The sequence below is a fragment of the Macaca mulatta genome, chromosome 3 (genome assembly GCF_049350105.2).
Source record: "Macaca mulatta isolate MMU2019108-1 chromosome 3, T2T-MMU8v2.0, whole genome shotgun sequence".
Taxonomy (NCBI): domain Eukaryota; kingdom Metazoa; phylum Chordata; class Mammalia; order Primates; family Cercopithecidae; genus Macaca; species Macaca mulatta.
In genome coordinates, this window is record NC_133408.1 from 78123404 (window position 1) to 78147423 (window position 24020).

General features: G+C 43.8%; 1 protein-coding gene across 50 annotated transcripts in view; it reads right to left on the reverse strand.

Moving 5' to 3' along the window:
* Positions 1 to 24020, reverse strand: part of IKZF1 (IKAROS family zinc finger 1) — a 100685-nt gene that overhangs the window by 20617 nt on the left and 56048 nt on the right. For 23 of the 50 annotated variants that reach the window (XM_077996765.1, XM_077996760.1, XM_077996753.1 and 20 more), the window contains 2 exons: positions 7223 to 7483; positions 1260 to 1427 (listed from right to left, as the gene is read on the reverse strand). In XM_077996765.1, coding sequence (XP_077852891.1) covers positions 1260 to 1427; positions 7223 to 7483 — 429 coding nt within the window. Of the gene's footprint in view, positions 1 to 1259; positions 1428 to 7222; positions 7484 to 16042; positions 16103 to 24020 lie in introns of all 50 variants that reach the window. The other 27 variants (XM_077996747.1, XM_077996749.1, XM_077996733.1 and 24 more) reach the window with 2 other exon arrangements.

The window sequence follows — 24020 nt, forward strand, 5'->3', positions numbered from 1 at the left end:
GCACCAGGGGCAGTCAGTAAATGTGTGATAAAGAGATGGATGTAATGAGCGGCCCCTAAAACCCTCAACCATTGAATACACGCATCACATTTGGGAAGAGATGGCCTGGGCCGCTGCAGACCTTCCACAAACAACACACATCCGCCTCCCTGAGGGAGGCTCCTCCTTATCCTGCTACCCCAGGTAGGTGAGGAGCAGCTGGTCTGAGGCATTGCCATCCCCCAGTGCACCTGCTTAGAGAGCCTGCTGCTTGGAGAAGGGCCTTGGCTGGTGGCTGGCTGGGGCAAGAGGCCCCTTGAGGGAAAGGACAAAAGCCATCAACCTTTCACATCCAAAGCCTCATGCGGTATGCTACAGCAAATACCCCCAACTGGACGGTATGAAGGAGACCTGTGCCATGTCATGTTGTACAGACCACACTGTAGGCAAACATGATCCACGACACGCCGGCCAAGAGCCCTCTCTTCCTCTGCCCTGTAGAATTATGGGACTGCTGGATAATGAAACACCCAGGACTATTTCTCAGGAGGCAGAGGATCTAACCAAACTTTAGTGGATTTGGACTTTACAGGCCAGGAGTGTTTTGAGAATAATGGAGCATTTATGCCTATGATGATCTTGCCAAGACTCCGGACTATGTGGGTTGTACTTTATCTGTCTAATTGAAAGAGAAAGGCTGCTGTCTAAAATCTGGTAACAGCCCCAGACTGGCCTCTGCAACTGTGGTGTTGGCTGGTTTTTGGTGTGAGAGCCACACTGGGCTCAGTCTGGGTGGGTGTGCCCTAAATCACCCTTCTCTACCAGCTCTGCAAAAAAGCTATCCTATTACACCTGTGTAAAACACTCCAGAGTGGGACTTAACAACATAAAGAATTGTACTTGAAAACGTTTTGGGTCTTAGCAGTACACTTGGTGAAAACACTTCCCGCAAAATCCTTTGTGGAAACCACACCAGCCTGACAAACGGGATGAGGAGGCCTGTTCTGAAACATGCTACCTAAGGTGAGACTTCCGTGTGTGAGTGCGTGTGTGTGCATGGGGCTCCCTGCGCCCAATCTCCCTGGTGCAGTGGGAAAAGTAGAATATGGGGAGGGCAGATGGGGCAACGTCAAAGAAGCGACGGCCCACACCCAATGCAGGACTGCGAGCTGGGGGGTACTCAAGGTTAGCCAGCAAGGATACAATCCGGGATCCATGCAGGCAGAGCGGAGGAGTCCCGGGACACCCGGACAGCCCCGGACTGCGCCCAGGGGACCTACCGGAGTGCGTCCTCAGGTGGCCAGTGAGGGCGTCCCTCCGGCGGCAGGCGTAGTTGCAGAGGTGGCATTTGAAAGGCTTCTCCCCGGAATGCAGCTTGATGTGCCGGAGCAGGTTGCCCTTCTGGGTGAAGGAGGCCCCGCACTGATTGCACTGGAAGGGCCGTTCTCCTGGGACCGAGAGAGGAGAGCTGGTGAGAACTAAACTTAGCGTGGGGACACGAGGACGATGCTACAAGAAAGTTGTTTCCCACGGGGGCTTGGTGACTTCCACCGGCTGCAGGTTTGATAGAACACGAGGCTTTCAGACTAAACCTGCCAGCTCCTTAACGCTTCACTGGCTGGGTCAATTTGATCTGAAAATCTAATTTTTTTTCCCTAAATCAGAATGGCACATCACAATGCAAATTCAAACTCATTTAAATAAAGTGACTGCAACATTTTGTGATGAAGAGCCACTCTTCCTGATCAGCAGTTTTGGAATAAACCAATATCCAATTTTGCGTGTTGTGGCATTTGGTGGGGTTTTTAATGTGGCTTTTTTCAAAGGGTCTTTAAAATATGCCACTGAAGCAGCAAAATAAAAAGGAAACTCATTAAAAATGCATTTCAGGATCACAAGTTCATTTCAGCGTTACATTCTTATATTTAAATGAAAGGCACTTCATTATAACAGTTATAATAACTTCTTTTCATTTACATTTTCCCTGTATTTTCCCTTTCAATTTCTTCTCCATTACCTGTCTGTCCCTAAGCAGGCAAATCAGGAGAGAGACAGACAGAGAGCGTGAGGATGAGAGAAAGAGAGAGAGAGATGGAGAAAGATTGAATAAAATGAGAAGTTAAGAAACTGTGAAGGAAGTCCCCCATCTTCCAAAGAGAAGTCCCAAACCTCCCTATGGCAGGGCATACAAGTCAGAGTTGCATTGAGATTTCTAGCTTTTTCTTTCTTTACAAATCCTAAAACATTTAAGCTATTAATTGTCTATATCCATAGAAGACAAATTATATTTTAAGTACAGGTATTCTAAGAGGTGCAATTTAGTTGTTATGAAGGAATTCTTTCCGGGGTGGGACTGTTGCAACTGTGACTAAGACAACACCTGACCCTCTGCTCTGTGTGGCAGCACCTGTGCCTCCATTCCAGAGCTGACAAAGGGATAAACAGGTATCTGAGTAAAAGAAATACACTATTGTCCTACTGAGTAGTCACAGGTCTTGGAATCTAAATCAGGGAACATTTCATTTAACTCTCACTTCAAAGAGTGATAATTTGTCATGTTTAAGTAGACATGAAACTCTTTTGTAAAACAAATGCTTTATTTAGAAGAAGAATCCTATGTGACCACAATTCCTGGTGTTGAGAGACCATAACAACATATTTCCTGGAGTCACTTTTTTCTCAGGAAAAAACAATGTATTAAAATGTCTATTTAACCATTTCCCGATTGATTAATATGATTATGGTAAAGAAGACAGCACTTCTCAAAAATGATTACACAGAAGCATATCTGGCACTATTAACATCCACACCAGATTAGATTTAAAAGTCTATATTGACACTTGAATTTCATGATTATCATCACTTTTTTTTTTAAGCTGGCAGGTTAGAGGCACTACTATAAAAGCTGAAACTAATTTACAGTGATGTTCAATTATAGGCCAATGGAGAGGTCCTGATACTAACCAGGAGGTATCTGGTATTTCTCCAAATCCCTATAGAAATTTGTATTATCTAAGCAGAGAGGAGAGTTTAAATGTAAGCAGGTTGGAAGGTGATGGTGAAACAAGCTAACTGACTAACTAACTAACTATACTGTTTGAGTTACAAACCCATGCATGTAAATCAATACTAGATGAAGAGGCTAAAACAGCTAGCAGCCAGATAGCCCAGGAGAGTTTCCACTGGAGAGAGATCATTTAATTATCTGTTAGGAACACTTCTGAGCCTTCCGTGCACTTGTGCATAACTGTGTGTATTTAACTCCAAAAGGATAAAAAGGAAAAGTAGAGTGAGCTGGTGCAGGGAGACCCAGACAGCGTGAGATGGACATGCCTCCAACCACAGCTCTCATTTGGACAGGGTGGCCTCTCAGGAGAAAGCTCATTCCACAAAAATGCTCACAGTAAGGATGTGAGGACATCCTGGTGACACAACAGTGTTTGTGGTATGACCCTAAGTTCGTGAATCCAGCCCTACACTTACACCTGGGAAAGACCCCCTTCTATGCTGGGCAGGTGCTGGAGTCCCATGTCTCTCCCCAGGTCTGGAGGGCTACAGGGAAAACAGGAGGCAGAGCCAGGGTCTCTGTCCATCACAGACAGAAAGGGCAGACTGCTGCAGACACATTGCCCTTCTGCAGAGCAGAGCAGAGCAAAGCAGGGCAGGCAGGCAGGCTGGCAGGCAGGCAGGCAGGCAGGCTGGCAGGCAGGCAGGCAGGCAGGCAGGCAGGCAGGCAGGCAGGGGTTCGCTTGGATCCTGCAGTGCTTGGTGTCCTAATACCTGCCTACAAATTTCACTGGAAACCTTTTTTGCTTCTGAGTGCCTTTGCTGGGATGAACATGTAGCATAAGGCATGGGGGTCTTAACAGAGCATTCCCAGGAGTGACAATACAGAGCACTCCACTCAAGCAGTTTCCTTTGGAGGGGTCCGCAGCTAAGAAGACACGTTCTTGGAGCTGGGGCACAAGAACCCAGCCCATGCCATGTGTGTTCTTGCGTGGCCGGGGTCCATCATTTGCCTTGTGCAGGTCAACAGCTATTGCAGCTGAGTAGGTCAAGTTTCTCCAAGGTTGTATTTATTTTTACTTAATTGGGATGAGGACGTTGATGTCATGAATTGGAAATTTAATTTTTAATCCCAATGACTCCACAGATCTCCCATTTTAGGAACCCTCTGTAAGAAGGTTTGAGCCCCCTCTAATAACTTCACTGGGTAAAAACGGAAGTCTTCATGGATGCCTACGTCCTAGAATTTGAGGGCATATCAGAAGAAAGTGAAAAAAATATGTTTGAACTGCAAGAACTGACGTAGGTCTACTGCAACCACACCTGGGAGGAGCAGTGCCATTAGGGTGCTGTGTTTAGGAAGCTCGGGGACTGAACCTTTTTATCTTACAGACAGGAACTAGGTAGGCACAGACAATCTTCTTGGTCTTTGTTATTAAAAACCCCATCATTTAGAATAATAATGCGGTGTATTTGCACCCTGCATTTCCTGCTTCCTTACTACCTCTCTCCCCTCTGGTTCTCACACTAACCCTGAGACACTGGTGGGGAAGATGTTACTATTACACCCGAGTCAAAAATATAAAACTGAGCTGCGCAACAGGGGAAATGACGGGCTGGTGCCCATGAGCTGATTAGAAAATGGCCCCAGTGGTACTTAACCAACATGGGGATATGGGTAGAGGTGAGACCGCCCCTGAATTCCCTCAGTGTATGCCGGAAGGGACTGGGAAGCTGACTCAGCCACGAGCAGGAGGAGGAACAATGGCCACAGTGCAAGTACCAGCCTGCCCCAGATGGAGAGCCCTCCGAACGGCCCTGTTCTGTCACTGCTCAGCTGCGCTGCCCTGCCGCCTGAGGCGGCTCTGTGCTCCACGTGCTGGGAGCTTGTTAGGAATGCCTGCTCTCTGGCCTCCCCCCAGGTCTGAAGCAGAGTTGCATGTTCACAAGATCTCAGGTGATTTACATGCTCTTTCAAGTTTGAGAAGCACTGCTCTAGAAATGTTTTAAGCATAGAGAATTCAGAAAGCATGGCTTTTGTAACATATTCCACTCAGATCCCAGGAAAATGAAAACCTTTTCTAGCATATCTAGTTATTCAAACCAAGTCTGGCCAAACCAGGTATTTTGTATCTATCTGGGACTGTCTATATTTAGGCAGTGGAAATGCATGATGAAGACAATTCACAAGTTCATTGCTTCAAGTGTGGGTATTTTTTTGTTTTTAACAAAGGGCAAGACAGAAAGTATAAAATTGACTTCTGAAAGTTATTTGTTCTGTAAGTGAAAAACTCAGCTTATTGGTGTGCAGGTGGCACCTAGCTGCTATTTGTTGGGAGAAGTGAACAACAAACAGCAGATGCCACCTGGCATATCTGTACTTGGCAGGTTTATTCATTAAATGTAATTATTCTTTTTATCAAGGCAGGCAGTCATTATATTTTGGCAATTTAGTATGCCAGAATTTGACTCACTTATCAAATATTTATTTAAGAGAATTTTCACTGTACAGTCAGGCTTTACATGAACTAACAGGCAAGTAATTCATTAGTGAGGTCTATTCCTCATCGGGGATGTATCACTACGGGTCTCGGAGTATCCTGTTAAGTGTCTATCACAGGGTAGCCTACCTTCATGTTAACTTCCACCTCATCACAAAGGTGAGGCTGGGACTACTCTCGTGGACGCTTGCTTCACTTAGGGCTGAGTGTGATCGGTCTATTTCACTGGGTAATTTGAGGATAAAGGGGCCATTAGAAAAAGCAAAGTTTGCTTAATTTTAGAATTTGAATTTTTATTGAAGATGGGTATCTATTGACATCAACTTATTTTTACAGTTTTTCAGATACACTACAAATGGAATGGATCAGTTTGGAAACTGCCCTGATTCAAATATAAAAATTACAACCCCACAAATATCTGCATTTCCTGATAATATAGCTTTTTTGGCTCACGAAATTTTCTTAATTTCTGCTTAATTTCTGATAAACATATTTTTGTTTGCCCGCACGGAAGCAGCACACGAGGGTCTGATGTCAAGTCATCGTCATCACTTTCCTGAGGTATCTTATAGAATCTGCTAGGCCTTTAAAATAGGATTTTCAACTAACTCTTCCCCTTGGGTTTTGCAGTGGGAGACGCTAGCTTTATGCTGACCTAATGATGCCAGCTCAGAGGCAGTGATGGCTTAGGGTCTCTATGTTTCACGTTCCAGCTTTCAGTGGCTGCTAGAGGTGGTGGATCTATTGTGTTTTACCCAACTTTAGAACAGCTTCCCATGCAAAGAAAAGTTTCTCTTCAATTCATAAGAAACCTCCTGCCGACAGTTAAATAAGTGTGTGCCATTCATATTTTACTTCTAAGACCCTTCAGCACCATGAGTGGTGGTGACTGGACAGTTCTGTTGGACAACTCTGTGACACTTCCATCAACGTGACCGACTATTAGAAACACTGGCAGAGCGAGGCCAGCTGGGGCTCGCCGTGTTCCCACGTCCCTGGTGAGGGGGCATCCTGTGAGCCTGAGCACAACTCGCTGACACTAGGGTGCCCGTGTTCTTTCCTTTCTGGACACAGAACATGACATTCTCTTATACTTCCAGTAAACCTTTCAGTAAGACAGAGGATTTGGGATGAAGTTCTTTAGGAATTTGAGCTGATAACCAGTGGTAACAGAAGCATCTGATTCAGTCTCCCCTGGTAGAGGGCAAATCATTTGAAAGCTCATCTGAGGTCTTTCTGAAAACTCAATTTTGCTGCTATTCCATCATTCACTATTGTTTCTACACATCAAACCCTGTTAGTTTGAATACCATTAAAACACACATTTTACTCATGGTTTCTCTGGAAAATTTGAGGAGTAAATTTTGGTGTATCAGGATTTTCTGTTTTGTGGAGGGTGATGACTAGCACACGTACCCTAAGGGCTCAGCTGAGACTACTTAGTATGTGTTACTATAATAGCAGGCCCTCGCCAGGCCTCTCATGTGATGCTGTTCACTTTCCCCTTGTTTTACGTATAGGGTGGAATTGGTACCTGTTGATAAGTCCTTTTCAAGGCCGTACCAGAATAATGACTCTATGACTCGGTACCACTTGGAACCAATCGCTTGCAACAACTGAGCTACCAGTCAATTTGAAACATGCTCAGAACACTCAAGGAAGACAGGATGCTTTCCTCCTTCAAACCCCATGCACCTTCTCCAGGCCACTAAAGGAAAAACTGAGCCAGGCCTTACCAGTGTGGCTTCTTTTGTGAACCATGAGCACATTGGGCCCGATGCAAATGATCCCACAGATATCACACTTTAGTTTTCCGTTAGGAAGTCGAATGCCTCCAACTCCTGACAAAGCCGAGCTGCCTTGGTCCCTGTGGGAGCCATTCATTTTCTCTCCTGAGGCATCAAGCATTCGTAAATCCTCCGCACATTCTTCCCCATTCATTTCACAGGCACGCCCATTCTCTTCATCACTCTGAGTCTCTACTTTAACATTACTGGCTGAAAGAAACAATACAGGAGGCCACTCAGTGTCATTGCAAAAAAAAAAATGCAACAAAACAACACAGCAGCAAAAAGACAATCAAATAGGCGTGGAGAGCTACTAAACAGAAGTTCTTAGCAAATACCAAGGGGAGAGCAGCCTGAACTCGCCATGCATTCAGACTTGAGAGGGCTTTGGTGGCAGGCCTTGGGATGCACCTGGGGTCACAGGGAGATCTGCCAGCCCTCTCCATAGGCCCCATTGGCGAGGGTCTGAAAATGCACTAGAAGGGTATTTACATAGTTCCCACTTTAGAGTTGGGCCCCCATTTTAAGCAGGTTCATGCCAGGAGTGGTCTGAAGCCGACTCCTACACCCTACCCTTCAGATGGGCACCTTGCCCTAGAGGGTGGGTACTGGGTCACACAATCCAGCTCTCTAGGATGTGAGAACTTGTTTGGCAAAATACCTAATAAGTGGTTAACAAGCCTGAAAATGTCACTTACTTGTGATGCTACCTTTCCTTGTGGCATGTAAACATTAATACACTTTGGGACAAAACTCAGTAAACATAAAAATGCTCAGAGTTCTGACCACAGTTCCCCTTCAGATTTCTGGAAGATCTTTCTGTTTCTTCGGTACATGACCATTTGAATTCCTGTTTATCTTAAATAACATAAACAAACCCTGTGTTCTAAAGAAGAGGTAATCATTTCTTACACTTCTTCCCCTCACTGAAGGGTTAATTGGGATAGTTTATGAATGTAGATATCTGGAAGAGCTTTTTTTTTTTCCCAAAGAGAAAGAAGCTTGTGTGTGTGCCGGCGGGGAGGGTGGGAGGTGAACTTTTAGTGTCTTGAATACAATGACCACTATTGACTCTGCATTACTGTTGCCTTTAAGTCACACATCATAGGGTAATTATGTCATTTGAATATTTTTCTTCCTGAAGAAAGTAGGAAACATTTCATTTACATACATCAGAAACACTGACTGATGATACACTGGTGAATCCAACACTAAAATGACTAACAGAATTTGCAGTTACACTGAAAGCCATCATTTTAACAACCATTTTTACAGACTAATTAAGAGTAGGTAGGTAAATTTTGCCAAGTAAAATGATCGATGAGATAGATGACAATCAAGACTAAATATTTCTTTTTTGAGACAGGGTCTTGCTCTGTCACCCAGGCTGGAGTGCAGTGGGATGGCTCACTGTAGCCTCTGTCTCCCGGGCTCAAGTGATCCTCCCACCTCAGCCTCCCTAGTAGTTGTGACTAAAGGTTTGCACCACCACATCCGGCCATTTTTGTTTTTGGTATTTTTTGTAGAGCTGGGTCTTCCCACGATGACCAGGCTGGTCTCGAACTCCTGAGCTCAGTGATCCACCTGCCTTGGCCTCCCGAAGTGTTGAGATTACAGGTGTGGCCACTGTGCTCAGCGTAGACTACATAATTTTTGATCAACATTTTCAATCAATGGTTCTCAAAGTTTGGTCCCTGGAGAAGCAGCATCAGCATCACCTGAGAACTTACTAGAAGCACAGACTCTCGGGCTCACCCCAGAACTGCTGGCTCAGGAACTCTGGGGCAGGCCCGCAGTCTGTTTTACTGAACCCTCCAAAAGATTCTAACGTATCCTGAGGACTGAGAACAACTGTTTTAAATAACCAACTTAGTTAATAACACTCCAAGCTTATTTTATTTCAGCGAGTTCCTCTCGATTTACAGAACTACAATTCAGACACTGAAATAAAAATACCTGGTCGGGAATCTTAGCTGCACTATTTAAAAGCTCTGAGATCTTAGGCAAGTCATGTAACTTCTCTGTGCCTTGATTTCCTCATCCATGAAAATGGAATTTATTATAGCACCAGCCTAACAGGGCTGACTGATGAGAAGTTAGCTGAGGACAGTGGCTGGGGCATGGCACGTGGAGGCTCACCCCCAGTGATCCCAGTATAGTCTTCCACCTAACCCCAATACCACATGCTGGGCAGACAGCACATTAATTGCTCTCTGCTATTTAACCTTCACAACAACTCCATAAGGGAAGTGCTATCATTATCCTATTTTACAGTTGAAGAAGCCGAGGCACAGAGAGGTTGAACAATTTGCTAAGGTCACATAGCTGGCAAGTGGCAGAGCTGGAAGGTAACTGCAGGCAGCCTGGCCCCAGCATCCACTTACAGAGTCATCTCTTGGTAACTGCAGTGCATCAGTTCTGGGACTCCTGAAGGTCTGTGGATGTGCAAGTCCCTAAATTGGCCCTATAGAACCTGTGGATACGAAAAATCTGCCTTCCATATCCACAGGTTCCGTGTCTCTTGAATACTGTGTTTTCAGGCCACAGTGGGTTGAATTTCCAGAGGCTGAACCCATGGAAATGGAGGGCTAACTGTACTGCCAGTGTTTTCCCTTTAGCTCTTTAGCGAAATGACTTACAGATGAATAATGAAATGAATTAACTGAGACATGCTGGACTTGGAGACCACAAAAGTGAGGATGCACCAGAGGATGAACAGAGCTGCCTGTCTCCTCCCTCAGATCCTGGCATTATGCAGAATTGTCCTGAGAAATCCAGCAGTGGGGATTCTCCAAATGCTCTTCCCTTCAGATCCTGAAGATCAGAGACTCAGAGCATCTGAGCAGCCTCCTGCTAACCTCTCCCCACTGCCAGGGATAAGATACTTGGAAAATAAAGAGATAGGCAGGCAAGTGAGTCTGGTTGGCTGTTGAGGCAATGGTGCTCAACCACCACTGAGTTCTCTGGAATCGGTACTCTCAGGTAGAGGATGTGCATCTTTTTGGGAGGAAGCTAATTCTCTAGGTCCTCCTTGCTCACCAGTGTCTACACCAGCCTGCTCTGGAAACACAATGAGGTTGCAAAGATCTGTGTACTCCTTAATCTAAGATTATTTTTAATCATTTATCTTGTGGCTTTTAATATAAGATTAGAACACAATGGACCAAATTAAGATTGGTGTAGCAAGTTTTTCAAAAACAGGCGCTAAGACGAGGGCTGTAGAGAAGGTGTAGGTGGAGTGCTTCTGAGGCTAGAAAAAGGACGCCACGCAGAAGAACAGGCATGGGGATAATCCCCTTGGCATATTCCCCTACTTGGCTTGACTTCATAAATTCAGAGGCAACCAGCTACAGAGAATTGACTCTTGCTTTCCCACGGGTACATATGGCCTATTAGAACTTGCCAGAAGTTATCACTTGTTTTTCTGGATCATTAAGAATGAGTATTTCTGGGATTCTTCCGTGTGCTCTATGGTGTGTGCTGTTGCTAAGTGTGTGGGCGCTTGCAGGCGGGGAACAGAACAGCAGGGAAGCACTGGACATGACCTTCAGGTTTCTGGCTTCAGGATCACCAGTTCTGCTACAGCAGGCTGCTTGCAGGAGGCGGCAAAGCTATGTGACAGGAAGGAAGCAGAAGCATAGGGGAAAGCCCGCAATGGATGCTGCCATAGATATCACAGATGTCCTCAAAGCCAGAGGCCTGGAGATCAGTCACTCATTGGACAAATGGTGGCTGAAAGCAGTACTCTGTCCTTGTTAGCCTTCATGACACTGTCACTGAGAGCTGTAACAGAACCAAAAGAGAACCAGGGACACAAACACTCTGGCTCAGGCCCACCCTGGGCTCTTTCATTGACTGAGAGATAATGGATGAGAGTTCAATTTTATTATTCAACAAATGTGACAATAAATACGATGAAGAGTGGATGTGTTCAAACTCCTAGTCAAAAAGGCACAAGAGCCTATCACATACTGTCCTGAGATCAATGTGGACACCAAGGTACGATTTTAGGGAGATAGGTTCCTAGATCTCCACCTAGATGGCCAGATGTAGGGACATATACAGAAGATTGGTCACATAAATCTGTAGGAACAGCAGTAGGGAGGATCAGCTCAGGAAGAGAGAGAGAGTTCCAAGAGGAAAACTAAGGACACTGCCATGCTCTAGGTTTCTAAAAAAGAGTATGCAGACAATATCCACGGATCACTGTGGGCAAGGCCAAAGAACTGAAAATAACGGAAAATGAACAGAGGAACCTGTATCAGCAAATGCTCAAAACATTTTAAATGGAATTTAGATGGCAGATGCGGAGCATTCCAGGGCTGGAAGCTTCTAGCACTATTCGGACAGCTTCTAAGCCATGTTATGACAGGAAAGGTTGGTGAAGTCTAAGACAGGGACTGGATGACTGCCAGGCGCTGGCAGGATTTGGTGGGAACAGAGTCGTCACCATGGGGCGCGTTAGATTCAAGCAGTGTGTGGATTTCCCATAAATGGGGTTAAGCTCCTCGTTTCTTTGTGGAAAAATGCAAAGTGGATGCTGGTTACATAGACGAGATCAGGAGAGTTCTGTCCACCCAAGGAGGCTGTCCATGAAAATGGGGGTCTCTTATCCAGCTAGGAGGAGAATATAAGCAACTTGCTTACTGTTTTCATAGATGACAGAAATCAGGGCTTGAAACTATCTTCGTAAGTTGCAGCTACAGACTGTATCTCAAAATCTGAAACCTATTAGTCATAAATGTAAGGACCTGTGAAATTAAAATACACATTTTAAAAACACAAGCCCGGGATGAGAGTGTCTTGGCTTCCCATGTAAGTGTGAAAAAGGTTTCTGGGGTTTTCCCTGAAGGTGAGCTCAATCACAGATGTGGACAGAAGAAAGAAAAACAGAAGAAGGGGTGACAGAGTCCTGTAGTCACTGAAATCTGGAATCTTCTGTACCAGCCAAGCCGTGCGCATGCCTCCTTTAAAAAGAGCAGCACAGGCTGGTGCAGGTTTGGAAGGAAGTCGGTCAGTGGGGACTGAAACTAATTCCTGTGAGCAAGGTTGATGGCACAGGATTCACACTTCCTCAGTTTGGCCCCTGAGGGTGGAGAAGGTGCTGAGGAGAGGCAAGTGGGAGGTGAGTGCAAGAAGAGCTTCTTCTGAGAGAGGGGTTTGCAGGGGCGGAGGGTGTCCACACAGAGAGCAGAGAAGCAAGCCCTGGAGGCTGGTGGGAACCCTGATGGCAGGTTCCTGCCACCTGTAGTTGTGTGACAGCTTCCACCAATATGCCTCCCATTCAAGGAGTGAGGAGTTCAGGGCCTTTGACCCGCAGACCTTTTCCTTTACCTAGAAGAAAAGAACAAGTGGGGGTTGGCCTGTCGATGGTAGTGAACACATGCAGTTGTGAGGGAGGCTCTGCGAGAGTGTGAGTTTTGGCAGCCCTTCGTTTTGAAATCCATCCTCCTGCAGAAGGCAATGACACCAGCTGATGCCTCCACGAAAGAAGGAGGAGGTTGGGAAGGAATGACTGGCAGTTACTGAAGCTGCGTACCTTCTGGCAGCTTCATAATACCCCGGGGCCCACCCAAAGGGATATGCAAGGCTCCCGCTGAATTCTGTTGAAAATGCCCTATGAGAAGTCCCTTCAGTTTCTTAACAACTGCCACTCCTTAAACGGTGCTGCTCATACCTGCCCCAGAATCAATTCCATGAACCCGCCTGCCCCTGTGATGCAGGCATTGTGCTTGGTTCAATCCCATGGATGCTGTCTCTATGGAACATTTGCCAGGGCCCGAGTTTCCTGGCCATGCCCTTCTGTGAGTTCCTAAATCGCTCACTCCCTCCTCTGTTACTCTTAGCTGGAACTGCTTAGCTATGGTATTGCTTCAGTGAAATGGTACATCTCCCAGAAGATAGGAAAGATACTTATGAATATTTTGTAACCCCCCCACCCCATTACTTAGAAAAATGTCAAACTCAGTAAGGTGCTGAATTGAACTGATTAAATATAGAACATGAAATGGAGACTGGTCTTCTCTTTCCCCGGAACACTCTGGCTCAGGACCACCCTGGGCTCTTTCGTTGACTGAGAGACAATGGACAAGAGCCCAATTTTATTATTCAATAAATGCAACAATAAATATGAAGAGTGGATGTTTTCAAACTCCTAGTCAAAAGCTGCTTTCCTTCCCATGCTATTTAAAGTTGGGAAAAATTAAAATCTCATTGACCTATCTTGGAGGACTTCTATGTTATTGGCACCCAACAGTACTAAGAGAGACCCCACACCCCCGTATGGAAGGTGGACTTTGGTAGATAGACAAGTTTGGATTGAAGAATCTGGAGAATACAAGGAACTCAGATGCCAAGAGGAGCCAAGAGGCCTGAATCTGTGCCAGACACTGTATGTGCTCATGGATAATTAAACATTTTTTAATGCATAGGTATAATGTACACTGTCAGTCCCCACCTGACCAATGAGTTATGCTTCCTCTTCATTTTCCTTTCCTTTTTAGAATGTGTATTCACATTTACCGAAAAAGTAAATGTTTGGTACTCAGAATGCATTTTTCCATTGAAAAGATAGTCCGAAGCAATCACTCCAGCGTGAGTTTAGGCCACGTAAGCTTGAAATGCTCAATATTTTACTTGAAAAATGGTAGACAGAAATATTCTTGCAACATTGGTGACTAGCAAGTAAAAATAAAATGAAATGAAAATATTTAAAATATATCTTGAATCACAGTAATTAAGTGAAAATTTGAGATGAAGAGGATATGTGTGTGTGTGTGTGTGTGTGTGTGTGTGTGTGTGTATATTTTGTGTGTGTGTGTTGCCTCTAAAATAGATTTATAAAACTTTTAAGCATTTTAAGGTTCATGGCACCATTTATTATAACTTAATATCATCTAAAATGTAGAAAGTTGTTTTCGTCTCAGCAGGGTACCTTATTAGAAAATACTTTTCTCCTTATTAGCAATTTAAGGCCTTTAAATGGAATGAAGTCAGGGAGACAAAAGAAAGGCAGAAGAGTAAAAAGATAGAATAAAAAAGAGCAACAGACATTTTCTTTCCTCCAGTAACTAGGGACACAAACTGGAATAAGGACAGTAGAGGGGGTCAAAGGGGTTGTTTTTAATTTTTAAGAAGAAAAGAGCTGTGAAGGGCAAAGAGGGCAATTCTTCATCATGACCACAAGGTGGTGATATTGGCCCAGAACAGTTTGGTTGCTGTTTTGTGGAGGAAGGCATCAAGACCAACTAGCCACTTGTGTGAGGAGGATAGTCACAATTCCAACACTGGGGAGAGGGGAAGAGAAAGAGAGACACCAATACCTTATGGACACATTTGCACAAATACAGACAGAAAGTGTATCCAAGTGTATATCATCTCTTTTATAAAAACTGTAAGTATCATAACATTAATACATCTTCACATGCAGCAAATCTTACAGACTGAAGGCTTCACTGAAGGGTCTGCTTCAACACTGCAATATGCTCTGGCTGACACCTTCCTCAGACTTCACAGAAACATGTTTCACGATGCATTAGCTTACTCTCAAGTGCATTTGACTTGTCAAAATACTTCAATAATATGATTCTTCAATATCATTTCCCTGTCCAATACCATTATGTTTTATATGCTCATATAAGCTCATGTGTAAACAGATACACATATATAAGCATTTACATGTACATACATATACATCTCACAAAAGTAGGTATCAAGCTATTGCTTTAAAGTGGAACCAAAGGAATATCAGTAGAAGAAAGATTTCTGTAACTTTTATAGGCTGGAAAAGTAGCCAATCTAGTTTATAAGCAAAAGCGTGTACTTTGATACTGTTAAATTCCTTAGACACCAGATAGTTTTTGATAACCAGAATGTCAGAAACTATCTTTAACTGTCATTGGCACTATTTAAATTAGAGCCTATAATTATAATTGTCACAGTGTTAACAAATGCAACCTGTTTTCTGATGTTGCTTCATAGTATTAGAGAATTTACTAATACAGGTCCTAAGGGGATTATCAATTTGTATGACTTTAAATATTCAGCTCTCTATACATTTTTAAAAGCACTCTCTGTTCTTTAAAGTATTTCTTTGAGGATGTTACCCAAATATATTTATCATTTATCAGCTCTCAATATCTAAAAAAGAAAAATGAAATTCACATCTGTTTTTGGTTTAACAGCTCAGATCAGAGAAGGTCCTGCGGGCAACAAGCATGAACAGTAAGTTGGCTCCAGCAGCGACGCACCACAGAATAACGGCCTGGAGGCCTGCAATTTTCTCTTCTCAGTTCTGAAATTAATACTCCAGAACCACAGATGAAGAGCATGTCTCTTTCTCCTGTCCCACAAAATTGTAAAAATTATCTTGAAACCATGTTCAGTTCTTTGTTGGTGACAGAAAGTATGGCCATTTTATCCTCACACTCAATAAAAAGGAGATAATCACAAGAGTAATCTCAAAGCTGTCCAGCAGCATCAGTGAAGCAACAATCCCATCAGTGCTACTGCGACTCCAACCCTTACTGTGACTCCACTACCATGCTCCCAGGACACCGCACAACTGCCTAGACCTTCCTTTTGCACTTCATGGTATAAATACCCAAAAATGATACGGTAGGTGTCTAATGAATAGAACAGTGAATATTTAACGTATCTCCTTTTTCAAGCATGAATGAAGGCGTTGATGAAGGAACATGCATATATGATATTTACATGATAGGAGATGAAGGCATGCTTTTGTTTTCCAGAAGCAAGGCATATACTTACGAGAGAAAGATTTGGGAATTATTGCATGGAAATCCCTAAAGTCATCAGCCCCATATGTAACTGCAATAAAGAAGGCAAAAAGAAAGCTGGGTTGTGATACCAGGAGAGAGATATAGTCAGAGTTTAACAGAAAGCATTACTTTTTTAAAAAGAACGTTTTATTACTCAAAACCACTGTTCAGCTACTCATCTGCTATTGCTGGCCCTCCTATAGGCAACAGAAAAGTAATTACTCATGAACAGGACCACAATTCCCTCAGGTCTCAACTCACAGCATTATATCCCATAAAGTGGTTTGGAGCAATTACTTGATGGGTTCAACATCTTAGAGGGTGCAGCCCCAAACATTCTAGAACTGTGCGAAACCATTCAGCAGCTCCAATCCAAAAACTCAGGCTCCGCGCAGAGCGTCTCCTGGGACAGTACGTATCTCCACAAAAGTGCGTGTTTCTTAATGAGCTGATTGCATCGCAAATGTTCTTCATTCAGCTTTTTCTTAGAAAGTGTTCGTAGAAAATTAGAAAATGCAGCACACTGGGTGGGGAAAAATTATTGTTTTCCCCAACCGGCAAAAGAGCTACCCATTTCAGTGATGAGTACTTATCAGTTGCTTTCATAAATGCTATCACTGCCTCAAATCTTCAGGTTTCTATTCTCTTTCACAGGACAGTTTCCCAGCATGTTCCTTTTTCTTAAGATTTGGCAGATTCTGCACATGTGCACACATGTGTACACACATACAGATACAAACACATACAATTTTTCCCCCAAGAGTCACGTCTCAGTGACTGTTAAAGTTATGTATACAGTGAGCTGTTACATTAAACTTGTTGGATGAGTTCCTAGGTTAGCAGAGTAAAGACTCTGAGGTGACCTGCAGGGAAACAGACCTATTGAACTTTGCTTAATCCAGTGTTTTCCAGACTTATCTGACCACAGAACATCCTTCTTTTCCCATGAAATAATTGGGAAATAAATTATTGGGATAATGGGCAAACATAGTTTGAGAGACACTTTGAAAGCTGTTTCTTGAAGTGATTGGCTAAATTATTTCCTAGCAAATTCTTATTCTTCATCTGCTTATTTCATTCCCTGGTAGTCCAAATCTAATGGATAAAGTCAATATTATGAATTCTATCAAACAGAGGTAGCACAAACTGATTGCCTCCATATGGATGTGCTTGCTGGCCTTCAAACAGCCAATTTTACAATAACTTTTGCTGTTCTTGCATCTTCATTGAGCTCCAACCCTTTATATAATCTGTTTTCCCTTAGTTATTCTGCTTCATGAAGCTGCTAGCATCTCAGATAATGGGAGAAAAAGCAAAGATGTTTTAAAGGGTATGTATTACCTTTTGCAAATGGGAACATTACAGTGAGTGATAGAGTACAAAACTCTGACTAAACAACGAAGCACTGAGATACTGCTTACAATGCTGATCATGCCGATATGGTGCTTGAAGATGACTTGCCTTGAGAGCTAACTTCCTAATATATCCCTGCAGCTCTACAGCCAGAGCTCAGCCACCTTTGTACATATGATGATGACTACAGCACTGGGGAGGTCTTCATGTTTACTGGTACACTGAAGATTAAGGAACTAAGAGATTAGATCTGAATGCAATGTGTCTCAAATTTGTCTCACCAGTGGAAAATGTAGCCTTGTGCAGTCTTGGGTAGTCAAAGTGTAAGCCCTGAAATACCGAATTCAGTCAAGACACTTCCCACTTCACACATTGCCATTGAATATGAAGAATACTGTAATATATTATTAGACATTAAATATATATATTTTTAAATTTAACTTTTAAGTTCAGGAGTACATGTGCAGGTGTGTTATACTGGTAAACTCATGTCATGGGGGTTTGTTATACAGATTGTTTTGTCATCCAGATATTAAATCTACTACCTATTATTTTTCCTGATCCTCTTTCTTCTCCCACCCTCCACCCTCTGATAGGCCCCTCTATGTGCCCATGTATTCTCCTCATTTAGCTCACACTTAAAAGTGAGAACATCTGTACTTGGTTTTCTGTTCCTAGGTTAGTTTGCTAAGGATAATGATCTCCAGCTCCATCCATGTTCCTGCAAAGGGCATGATCTCATTCATTTTTTATGGCTGCATACTATTCCATGGTGTATATGTACCACATTTTCTTTATCCAGTCTATTGTTGATGGACATGTAGGTTGATTCCATGTTTTTGCTATTGTGAATAGTGCTGCAACAAACATATGGGTGCATGAGTCTTAGAGTAGAACGATTCATATTCCTTTGGGTATATATGCAGTAATGGGATGCTGAGTCAAACGGTATATAGGTCTTTGAGGAATTGCCACACTGTCTTCCACATGGTTGAACTAATTTACAATCCCATCAACAGTGTATAAGCGTTCCTTTTTCTCTACAACCTCACCAGCAACTGTTATTCTTTGACTTTTTATTAATAACCATTCTGACTGGTGTGAGATGGTATCTCATTGTGGTTTTGATTTGCATTTCTCTAATGATCAGTGATGTTGAGCTTTATTTCATATGATTGTGGGCCACATGTATGTCTTCTTTTGGAAAGTTAGACATTGAATGTCAATCATGTTTCAAAAGAATCAGTCCTTTGCCTGGTGTAATTCAAATTTACTTGTTGATTTTTGTCCCAAACATGTGGTTCCCTAAAAATCACAAAATTGTTTAAAAATATATATACAGCTGTACCTATTAGTTCATTTCATGTCTCCAGAGTAATGCTGAATTGATAAGCGCTCACCCTTGTTCCTGTACCATCCCGGTTCATGCACACAAGCTTAGGGCTCAGTAAAAGAAGTGTGTACTATTCTAGCTGGACAGGTAATTACATACAACAGCACATGTGGAAACTCACTCTGTTCCACGCTAATGTTCAGTATCTTGTGGGAGCCATTCACTGAGAGCTCTGTGGATGCCAGGTGGGCAGTAGAGGTTTTATGGAAGCTGTTTTTATGATGCTTGAGAGGCACTGGAAGGTGTGTAAGGTACTGCAGCTGCACACATAGGGACACACATAAGTGTGTTTGTGTGTTAATGCAAATATACACACACTCACCTGCACGTGAGGCATGGGGAGTAATGGTGTCCCCCCAGTGAACCAATTCCCAACCAGTGAATCAACGATTGGTCAAATGCGGCTGCTACGCCTCCTAGCCCCACCTCCTTAGGGACCTCACTGGTCCAGCAGCTAAGCCTGGCACCCTTCACTGCACATCCAGGGTAGGGACTGAACAAAGTCACAGAGTCGGTGAGTATGCACAGCAGTCACTGAGAGCTCCTCGCACTCCAGGAGCCAGCTAGCCCTGGGGGCTGTGCAGTCTGACGATATTCCCACATTGCTTCTGGCAAGCTACAAAATGAGCCATATGACCTGCTTTTACTCACTCACTTTGAGAGGTTTGCAGGTGCTGACTTGCCTTTGCCCCTGAAGACAGTCCTGCCTCTAAGGTGACCCTCTTGCTTGTCATAAGAAGCAGTCACTGTGGGATTAGCGAAGCTATTATTCAGTGATTACCTCTCAACCTTGTTCTCTTTCCTTTAGTAAATTCAGGCCATTGTTTAATAAAAGGGTGCAGATAAAATAGGTATTAAACTCTTTTCTCAGTTTTCTACATTTTACAAAATATATTCTTATCAAGAGTAAATTTAACTTATTTGGTAGGAATTTCTATTCCCCAAACTCTCATGCACATTTTCATATAAAATGCTGTGAACACCTAGGATTCTGAATCCTATTTGAATCACCAAATTGATGAACATTATGTGAAAAATGAAATACACACAAACCACACTTTTCAGTTTGCATTTAGCTGTGCATAAAATTATAAACTTCTTGTGTCGTTGTCACTCTGGGGAGAGGCTAAACCTACTTGAGATTTTCAAAACTAGAGGGAGGAGATCTGATCTACTTTCAAATGTGAGAACACTGACAATTTTCTAGGAAAATCTGTCTAAAGGTAAACACATTCAGATTTGTATTTAGCAGAATTTAGAAATTTAGAAACAATGCTGTCTTTCTTTAAATCACATGAACCTGTTAGTCACAGTTAGATCATTAGTCTATTATGACCTTGTTTGAGTATAGTTTGAGTATGAAGGGTGCCAGGCTTAGCTGCTGGACCAGTGAGGTCCCTAAGGAGGCGGGGCTAGGAGGCATAGCAGCCACACTTGACCAATCATTGATTCACTGGTTGGGAATTGGTTCACAAACCATACCCAAGGCAAGTGGAAGTATGTCCAGGGACCCTGTCTGTAGGCTCTACCAGGGCTTGATCCTCATCAATCTTCCCATTCTTCTCTCCATGCCTGGAACACACAAACCTTGGCAATGCCTGCAAATCTAGCATTTCATGGCAGGGCTTCCTGACCCCGGGACTGAGCTAGTGAGAGTCACAGGACAGGACAGCAAGGTGGAGGTGGATGGGAGGACCAAGTACCCCAGACAGAACACCACAGGCCACACTTCTGGAAAGTACGAGTTAGATCCTGAAGAGCTACCAAGTCAAGATTCTATGAAAACCTTTCTGACCTTCTGTGGATGGATACATTTGTTTTTAGACCACTCTCTAGTGAGGAGGCTCAGAGTCTTCTCATGGGAAGAGAACACTGGCTACCATCTATGGACTGCACATGCACATTCAAGGAAGGTATTATTGTTGCTCCAGTCTTAGAAAAGAGGCAACTAAAATGCAATCAAGTTCAGTGGGACCCAGGGACACAGAGCTGGGGAGTGCTGGCTGGTGTAAGTCTCACATCTAAGCTCCCCAGGGGACTGGGTTAACTCCTCAGTGGCTCCTTTCACTGCTTGTACTGCAGTCAGTCCTGATGATGTCAGCTCTACTGCCCCTCGTCTCCTTCCCACTCTACCAGTTCCTTCTTTTTCAGAAGTCAAGGGTCACACCATGCAGGCCATGACGTCTTACACCGTTCTGGATTCTGGATGGCTCCAGCATAGTACCTTCCACCCAACAGGCACACAAAAGTTTGGAGAAGGCAAGTGGAAGTATGCCCAGGCCTCCTGTCTGTAGGCTCTACCAGGGCTTGATCCTCATCAATCTTCCCATTCTTCTCTCCATGCCTGGAACACGCACACCCAAACCCAAATCCCCATCTTTTCCCCCAGACCCAGCTCTCCTATGTAGCCCATGCATGTTGATGGTGCTTCATTTGGATTCCATACATTCCAACCCACAGGAGGCTCGCCTCTACCCTTGCCTCTCATGGCCAAATTATGTCTGAGGTCTTTGGAGAGGTCTCCATTCTTATTGTTTTCCATCCACGTCACATCCCAGCATGGCCATGAAGCCCCTGCCTTCGCCAAGCAAAGGCAGCCCAGCCTGCACCACATCCTGCCTGTGTTTCCTGTCCACCGTCTGGCATGTGAGTTGGTTTGTTTGCATCATGGGGACCTTGCTTTCAGGCACCCCTCTCAATCATCCTGCTCATTGCCCTAAGATTATCATCCTCAATCTGCTCTTATCCAGTCACATCTGCTTCCAAGTTTTCCATGGGTCTGCAGTGTTACGACGAGAAAAAAAGCCTCCAGTCCTGTGTCAAAATCCCCCCACAACTGGTGAGCAATGAATAAACTTCTTAGCAGGTAATACTATTCAGATAAGCAATAGTAAGGGTGAACCTTATAGAAAAATGCTTTAAAACAAAAAAGCCCTGTAGCTAATGTTTTAGTCGAAAGCCACATGCAGACAAATATGACATCTATCTTCTTGTCAACAAAGACTTCAAGACCCATAGGATTAGCTACAACCGACCAACATTCACCATGTTTCCCAGATGGGAAAAACAATAGGGCTAGAGCTTTGCAAGTCCATTGAAGGTGAAAAACAAGGCAAGAAAACACCTTTAGTGCCTGCAAACCCTGATCCTGTGCAATCTCCCCTTCAGCTCCAAACGCCCCTGGCAGACACTTACTCTATCTAGCAATGGGGTTGAGTGGACCTTCTGAAGCGCCTCACTTACCCTCATGGTGTTTTAGGGATGAATGTCAGGTCGAGGGACAGTTCTGGTTGCTTCAAATGGGACATGTCAATGATGGCCAAAGTCACTATGCTTTACTTCAAATCCCAGCTGTTGGAGTTACCTTCCATAGCAGATGATTTGGAGAACTTAACAGAAGATTCGGAAAAACCAATGTGTGGCCCCTTCTCTCTTCATGTAGCACAACTAGGCACCAGTCCTATTTTTGTTTATGTTTTATTAACACAATTTTAATTGTTCACTAATTAAGATAGAAAAAGCTCCAATCAATACACCTATGGCTTATAAAGGGAGAAAGGGGTACTTCTAAAGAGTACAAGAAAGAAAACAGCAGGTTCAAAATGATGGTTCTTTTATGGGATTAGCTTTTTTTATTTTTTTTTTTATTTTTTGAGATGGAGTCTTGCTCTGTTGCCAGGCTGGAGTGCAGTGGCGTGATCTTGGCTCAGCGCAACCTCCTCCTCCTGGGTTCAAGTGATTCTCCTGCCTCAGCCTCCAGGGTAGCTGGGACTACAGGCGTGTGCCACCATGCCCAGCTAATTTTTGTATTTTTAGTAGAGATGGGGTTTCACCATGTTGGTCAGGATGGTCTTGATCTCTTGACCTCATGATCTGCCCACCTTGGCCTCCCAAAGTGCTGGGATTATAGGTGTGAGCCACTGTGCCTGGCCGGGATTAGCTTTTAAGTGATTATTTTGGTGCCATGTGCAATCTTCCTGGATCCTGAGGTTGGAGCATTTCCTCAGCCCCCCTGCTAGGCCTGTTTCATGTCAGCCGACTTCCGGGTCCAGGATCTCCATATAACAATTTAGAGGAAAACATTCAATGGATTGAAGAACAGGCTTAGGGATATTTTCCCAATGTTGTATCCTTCTTGCTTACTCTTTTTTGGAAGAAATACTACTTTTTTGTAAAAATGATATTTGCTTATTCTAAAGATACTGACTAGACAGAAGCACTATGATGGCACCTCTAGAAATTACCTCCAAGTTTTATAATTTAAGGAGAATCATGTGCAAAGAAGAAAATGGAAAAATGATAATGAGAACGGAGTAAGAAAGCTTGGTTTATGCTTTAAAAGGAGAAGGGAAAGGGATATTCAGGCAATCAAGAAAGGCTGAAGAAAATTAAGAGGGCTGGAGGAACAATGATTAGATAGGAAAGCTCTTGTCAGGGATCGTGGCAGGGGTGAAGAGTGTGAGGTCCTCAACATAAGTGAAAAATGAAATTTTATTTTGTGATTCCAAATTTTATTCTAATAAGGGAGATTTGTACTGGATCACATGGGCCAAAATGATAAGGAAGGGAAATTCTACAAAACAACTGGGCTGCCCACAAGAGTGTGGGCCATGCAGTGGGCAGGAGGGGCTCACGGTGTGTGCGTGGAGAGCCACCTTTGCATATCAAGGCCTTGTGAGGACATGTGGGGGCAGCACTGGGCAGAGCCACATGGTGACGGATGGCTGTGTTCCCTGCAACATGGAGAAGAGAGGCAAGCAGGCAATGCGGAAGGGACCTGGGGCTGCGGAGCTCGGCAGTCGTCAGAGTGTCTGCAGCGTGGGCCACAAGGCGAGAGCCTTTGATCAACTGTTTAGCATGTGCTCTAGCTGATGTAACTGCACACGTGTTTCAGATGTGGTTTTCCCGGTAGCACACTCTTACAGAAGCAACAGGTTAAACTGTTGCTGCCGGTGTAAAAGGGAGTTCGGCAAAGTGAAGGACTAAAGACTGAAGGAAATGTTTTGACTGTTAAGCTGGACTTGGCTTCCTGAAATGGGGTTATTGTATGTGCATTTCACACGTTCTTGAGGTGTAGGACATATCACTTCTGACTTCAAATGAGAACAAACATGCAAAGAAAGGGCTGAGGAGTTTAAATCCACTTCTGTGGCCTTTGTCCTCCGATGCGATCAACTGAAGAGAACTCCGGAGGCAGCGCTCGGCTCCTCCCCAGGCTCTG